This window comes from Scatophagus argus, chromosome 21, assembly GCF_020382885.2.
Source record: "Scatophagus argus isolate fScaArg1 chromosome 21, fScaArg1.pri, whole genome shotgun sequence".
Taxonomy (NCBI): domain Eukaryota; kingdom Metazoa; phylum Chordata; class Actinopteri; family Scatophagidae; genus Scatophagus; species Scatophagus argus.
In genome coordinates, this window is record NC_058513.1 from 18,743,599 (window position 1) to 18,749,700 (window position 6,102).

Here is a 6,102-nt window from a genome sequence, read left to right on the forward strand (position 1 = left end):
GCCATCTTCTGTCAAACCTTTTGACATCATCGGGGTCGTTTCCAGATCTTTTGGAGCCGTGAATTAACCATGAATGAATCCAGTAGTAACAGCTCGCAAAGCATTTGTAAAAGCTGCCGTGTCACAACGCGTTACGACCTTTTGTTTGTCTCGCTTGAAGACGAGCCGTCGAGCTGAAACGCAGAAGAAGAAGTCGAATATGAAAAATGTGGCTTCCCACTTTTTTCCCCCCAACAAGAAAAATGTACAACTTGATCTTACTGATTCACTTTGCAATCAGAGAACCAAAACGACGGGATTTGCCAAAATGAAAAAAAAAATCAGCTTGTCTTTGAGCAAAATCACATTTGAAAGCTTTTTGTTTGAATAATTTGTTTCTATGACTTCTAAGTTCCAAAGTGTCTCTGTGTTCCCCTGCAAAGTTACTGAGAGCTTGTGGTTAGTTTAGTTTGTTTTCTTTGATGTTCCAGGTGGGGATGAAGACGTAAAGTTGAGATGTAAAATCTTCTTCTGCATACGGACGAGTTCTGTTGAATTTGATTGGTTGTAAAAGTTCGACACGTGTGTCATCAAGCACGTTCATCCCGTTAATTTGTGACCATACTGAAACACACACACACACACACACACACACACACACACTCCTTTTCTTAAGTTTACAAGAGCTTTATTGACAGACTTATGTAAGAGTGAATGGAAGAGCTTTTTGTACATAGTTGTTGTACATAGATTGATTTCCTCGTGTAGGAGGAGGCTGACGGGTCATGGGGGGTGTGGTGGGTGGGGGTGGGTGGTGTGGGGGTTAAGTTTAGATGGTAGACTCTACTTTTCTGAATCTGACTCTATTTTTCATTTTCTAAAGCCTTTTCTCCCAGTCGTGTTGTTGTTTTGGACAGACAGACAAGAGCTTCTTAACAAGCCAACTGCAGGAAAACTTGATCTTTGTACCAATTTGCAGACTGATGTCTTTGGTTACCTGTACATAATTTTAAAATAATAAAAAATTGCTACTTTCCGTACATCCTGCATCTTCTCTTTTCTTCCGGTGAATCTTCTGCGCTGGAGATCAAACTTTGAGACATGAAATTTGTTCATCTGTAAACTTTTTTCCAGATTATTGGAAAACATCTGCTGTGTTTTTACAGCAAAACTCAGCCACAAGGGAAATAAAAGTTAAATTGCATAGTAATGTATATGAGAAATTCATGATCTTTATGCTGCTGGCAAAACAAACTCCACATTTCAGCTGAAAAACGTATGCTTTTGAGTTAATGAAAAATGTCATCACAAAGTGAGAAAGTCTTAATGTGTTTTCTTACTGCAGGAAACAAATAATTACAGTCTTGGAGGGGAAAAAAGTCTCATTTTTAAAAATGCATTCAGTTTTTAAGTGTCACTCGGTCCCGCTCGTTCTGTCCCACACGTCCTCCTCCGAGCTCCTCTGCTCCTGCTCGGTGCTCTTCCCGGTGTGAGAGACCCTGACTGGCCCCGACGGCTCCTCTGCCACAGGTGTGGCCCCCAGTGAGGGCGGAGCGGCGCCCTCCTGGAGCAGTTCACTCAGTGTGGCGATGTAAATCTGCGCCATTTGGAGCGTCTCGGATTTGGAGAGCTTCTTGTCGCTCTCCAGGTTGGGGATGACGCTGCGCAGCCGATCGAAGGCGACGTTGAGCCCCAGCATCCTCCTCCTCTCCCGGGCGTTGGCAGCGAGGCGTCGCCGTCTCTGCGCCCGCTCCAGAGCGCACTTGTCCGGCTGGAGGTAGTGCAGCGCGCCGCCGGCGGGGCCCAGCCGGAGCTCCACGATGGCGCACGGAGGCTCTGGGTGGTCGCATCCGCGTCTGGTGCGCTCCAGCGCGCGGCGCCGCTGCAGCACAGCGTGGATGTCGGCGTGGAGAGCCGCCGGAGCCCCGGGGCCGACTGCGCCCTCCGGCTCCGCGGAGAGGAAAGGCGCGAAGAGGCTTTTACTCGGCGGCATCGCTCTTCTTGTTCCACGGAGCAGATTTGTACCAAAGGCCAAGAAGTTCACTGAGTAGCTCAACAAAGTAACACACGTCCAACTTTGTCCACTTTGACGGGTGAATTTATGGAGGTGGGCGCCGCGGGGACGCGCAGCGCGCTCTCCCCGGCGTGGGGAGGGTCGTGTGCTGCCTAATGAACAGAGCCAAAGTGCGCTGCAGGGGGTCTATTAGCCAAGTTCATCAAAAGAGGATTAGAAGCGTCTCAGTGGGCCGACACATGGAGGCGGCCAAGCAGGAGAGCAGCGGGCCCAAGGAGGGAAGGAAGGGAGGAAGGAAGGAAGGAAAGATGGGAGGTGGTGTGAGATGAGAGGACAACCTCCGTCCAGTGTGACTGATTAAAAACCAGCATTTTCCTCGATGATAATAAAACAGTTCATTTGCATCTTGGCCTTCAAGTTGAAGGAGTTTGAATATTAGAAAATAATCAAACATGCTGAAAAAGCCCAAAGTGCAACTAAAAGCAGACGTGAAGAACAAATTTTAACCTGCAAATTAATGAGCTAAAGGTTACAGAGACACAACAACTTTCTCCACCAATTAAACTGCAGCTTTTTAAATCTTATAATCGAGTTTTAATTTAAAATTGTATTGGTTATTATTATCTTATTATTCTTTTAAATAACTTCTGAGCCTATATGTGTTTTTATTTTTAATTCTTTACATTCGTCCACAGCTGTACACAAAATGTGGTTCTGTCCTTCTGTCTTTTATTAATTTGGGGGATTCAGCTGCCTGAAAGGAGTTTAAATTCTACACGCAAAGTGTTTGTTTATCATTTTATGTTCACATTTAACAAAATGAATAAAAGCTTCATGGTTTGTTTGTACCGCAGGATTTTATTCCCAGCTGTGTGAAAGGCTTGGAGGCTTTCATGCTGGGGGAAAACCTTTACAGAAAGTCTAAATGGACCTTTAACTGGATGAATAAAGTCTGAGGGTGATGGCAGTTTGAGGTGACTTTTCTGGCTGCTGCCCAGCTTATCTTACGCTTTCACTTGATCTCAAAGGTTGCTTCTAATCTAAAGCCACATGAATAATAATTGTAATGTTTTGGGCCTGCTGTAGATGTGTCTCTGACAATATTTCCTCTGTGTCCTCTACATTCGTCTTGGATGTTAAAGCTCGTCAGCTCATCTCTGGGATTTTTGTTTTTAAGGTTAATTAAAAGCGTTGCGGCTCCCTGAGGGAAAAGCCTGATGATGACTGACAGTAACTGGCAGCCTTGTATCCTCTGGACAGACTCTAATGGGATTTAGCAGCGTGTCCTGACCGCCGTGTGCCAGCGCTCTGCCGGGCCGGGCCTTTACAAACGCCACAGCGTGGCACCGAGATGGCACAGGAGCATAATAGACTCCTTATGGCCAGGAGGACCCTCGCTGTTCGAGGCTGCGGGTTTGTTTCTTTTGACTCCACCAATCTGGAGCACGTGGGGAGGTTTGGCTTCACGGCTCACATGACAGTTGCTGGCACACTCCGCTTTATTAAACCCAATGAAACGGCTCATTGCAGCCAGCGGACGGACACGGGCCACAGATCAAACCCTCACACCACCGTGACAGGACTGTTTGGTCTTCTGAGTTTGAAGTTTTGTACGAACTCGACCACGTTGTATCTTAGCCCATTTGCCATCAATGCTTTGTGTTTTAGATCTTTGCTCTTCTCTCTAGGCAGCCATTTTTCTCCACTGATTTCTGCCCGGCGTAGAAATAAACCTGCACTGAGCTGAGACATGTTGTTACCCTCGTCTGGATTTAGTTTGACCAGTCAGACTGTTGTTGCTTGGTGCAGACGTCATCAGTTTGCTGAACTGCACACGACAACAGCGTGAGCCCCGACTGTGTGGAGTTAAATTTTGGCTCGGTTTTTGGTAGTTGAGTTCATGCTGAAATATTTTGGTAAAGGATGAAGCTTTTTTCTGTAATCTGTTGTTGTCAGTAGACCAAAATGACCGGTGACGGGTGCTCACTGTGGATTTTATTGAAAATCACTCAAACAGAGAAATAGAGTGTTTGTTGGGGACTAATTTCAGTGGCGGACTAATCCACATTTGCTCCTCTAGTGACTTGTGGCAGCAGAATGTCACCAGAGTTTCCCTTTAGGTTTTGGCCTGTGGGTTTACATTGAGCTCTGATTGGTTAGAAACAAACAAAATGCAGATTTTTGCTCAGAGTTGGTAGTTTGGAGAAGCTTGGCTGACACGGTGCGCTTCATTAAAGCCAATGAAACGGCTCGTTGCAGCCAGCGGACGGACACGGGCCGCGGATCAAACGCCGCGGTTAGTTTTCCACTCTCGGCCTGTCGTTCTGGTGGTTTGTGCGAGTTTCAGCCACTTAAATACAAAAGTGAATCAGACTGTGATCTCATTGGCCGAGTTTTAGACAAAAGTCTGCAGTAAAAACTTTCAGATGGAAGGTTCAAAGTCTCTGAAATCTTTTATGTTTCTTGTTTCAGCGTCTTGCATCATGGACAAGCAAGCTGAGAAATGCTTAAAATGTTAACTTTTTTCTCTTTTTTGAGAGAAAATAAATTTAATGTCTACCTGAAAGTTCATCAGCCAGTATTTCATATTTCATTAGGAAAAACTATTTTTAGAAAACTTGTTTTTATTGCATATAACAACAAATGATTCGTGTGACTTCAGTTTTCAGCCAAGTCACCAGAATAAACGTCACGTGTGTGAGCTGACCTTCTCAGCAGGAAGTCAGCGGTGGCCTGTCACCCGGGGGACATTTTCACTTTACATTTTTGCAAATTTAACAGAAAAGCGAGACTTTTTCAAACTTGGCGCAGACGTGTAAAATTAATTTCAAATGTATGGAGTGAAGTTCAGGTGTTTTAAGATGAACGAAAACGTCATATCACACGGGAGCCTCCTGACCGTCTGCCGTCTCACTGATGAGACACGGCGTCTCACACAGTTTCAGATTCAGAGTTGGAAGTTTGTGTGGAGACGTGATTGAGACACATGGTGGACCCTGACCAACCACAGCCCACAACCTACGTGATGCGCAGAGATCATCGTCAAGGTGCCAGCTGGGACGATGATGAGGAAAGATCACACTGAATCCACCAGCCTGAACAGCCAATCAGAGAGCACTACAGGGAGACTCCAGGTGACGGTCGTCCACACGCCGCCCGATGACGGCCGACTGCTGGCCCTTTGATGTTGTGATGCAGCAGGAACAACACACACACACATACACACACAGAAAACATGCAGATCAATGGTCACGCAGTCAAATGGCCACACACACACACACACACACACACACACACACACAAAGCCCCCGACACACTCATTTGTCTCATTTCACTCCAGCGATCCTTCCTTCCTCCCTCATTGTCTCCCTTTACATCCCAAATCACACTCACTCATTTGTTTCTTCACACATCACAGGACCGTCCTGCTCCCTGCAGACCAGGTTTCGATCATCGATTAGGCCAGCTGTGTGTGTGTGTGTGTGTGTGTGTGTGTGTGTGTGGGGGGGGTTTAATCAGGCGTGTTGCCCCACTAATGAAAGATCAGCCTCCTCTATCGGCCCCTCAGGTCCCTCACCATGTGTGTGTGTGACTGTTTGTTATCGATGGTGTGTTTCTCCACTGCACTTTGAGGCGTTCGCTGTCAGTTCAAGTGCCGGAGAAAACAGTCACTGTGTCTGATCTCATGTCCTCACTGTCCCAAAATGCTTTCACTGTCCAAAGATGTCCCGTGTGGTTCCTTCCTGTTAGAGTCGTGTGCTGCTGTCGCGATGTGGTGTGAGGCGGCTCAGTGAGAAGATTCAGTCCACAAGTCAGGTTACTTTCACCTGAAGATGTTTGAGCAGCAGGTCAGACTCTGTTGGGTTCGGACTCGAGTTCACATTCTGTTGGGTCACATCAAAAACTGCAGGTTTAATTTATTAGTTCAAGCTTTTCTCAACTAATTCTGCATCGCAAGACTCCATTGTGGCCGTTTGGAAGTTAGTCTTCTCCGGTCCTTAGTGTGTCTGTCTGTGTGTCTGTCTGTGTGTGTGTGTGTGTGTTTCCACTGAGACAGTGGTTGAATTATTTATGCTGGAGAAGACAACAGTGTTGACTGAATCAGAATC

General features: G+C 46.3%; 1 protein-coding gene across 1 annotated transcript; it reads right to left on the reverse strand.

Annotated features, from left to right (window-relative positions):
- Window positions 1-357: 357 nt before the first annotated feature.
- atoh1c (atonal bHLH transcription factor 1c) lies at window positions 358-2,357 on the reverse strand. Its single transcript, XM_046376903.1, has one exon. The coding sequence runs from the start codon at window positions 1,970-1,972 to the stop codon at window positions 1,394-1,396; it is 579 nt and encodes a 192-aa protein (XP_046232859.1). The 5' UTR covers window positions 1,973-2,357; the 3' UTR covers window positions 358-1,393.
- Between the last annotated feature and the right edge of the window lie 3,745 nt (window positions 2,358-6,102).

What these genes read in the sequence shown, in the direction of transcription:
- atoh1c (XM_046376903.1), bottom strand. Translation starts at nt 1,972, where the DNA reads ATGCCGCCGAGTAAAAGCCTCTTCGCGCCTTTCCTCTCCGCGGAGCCG.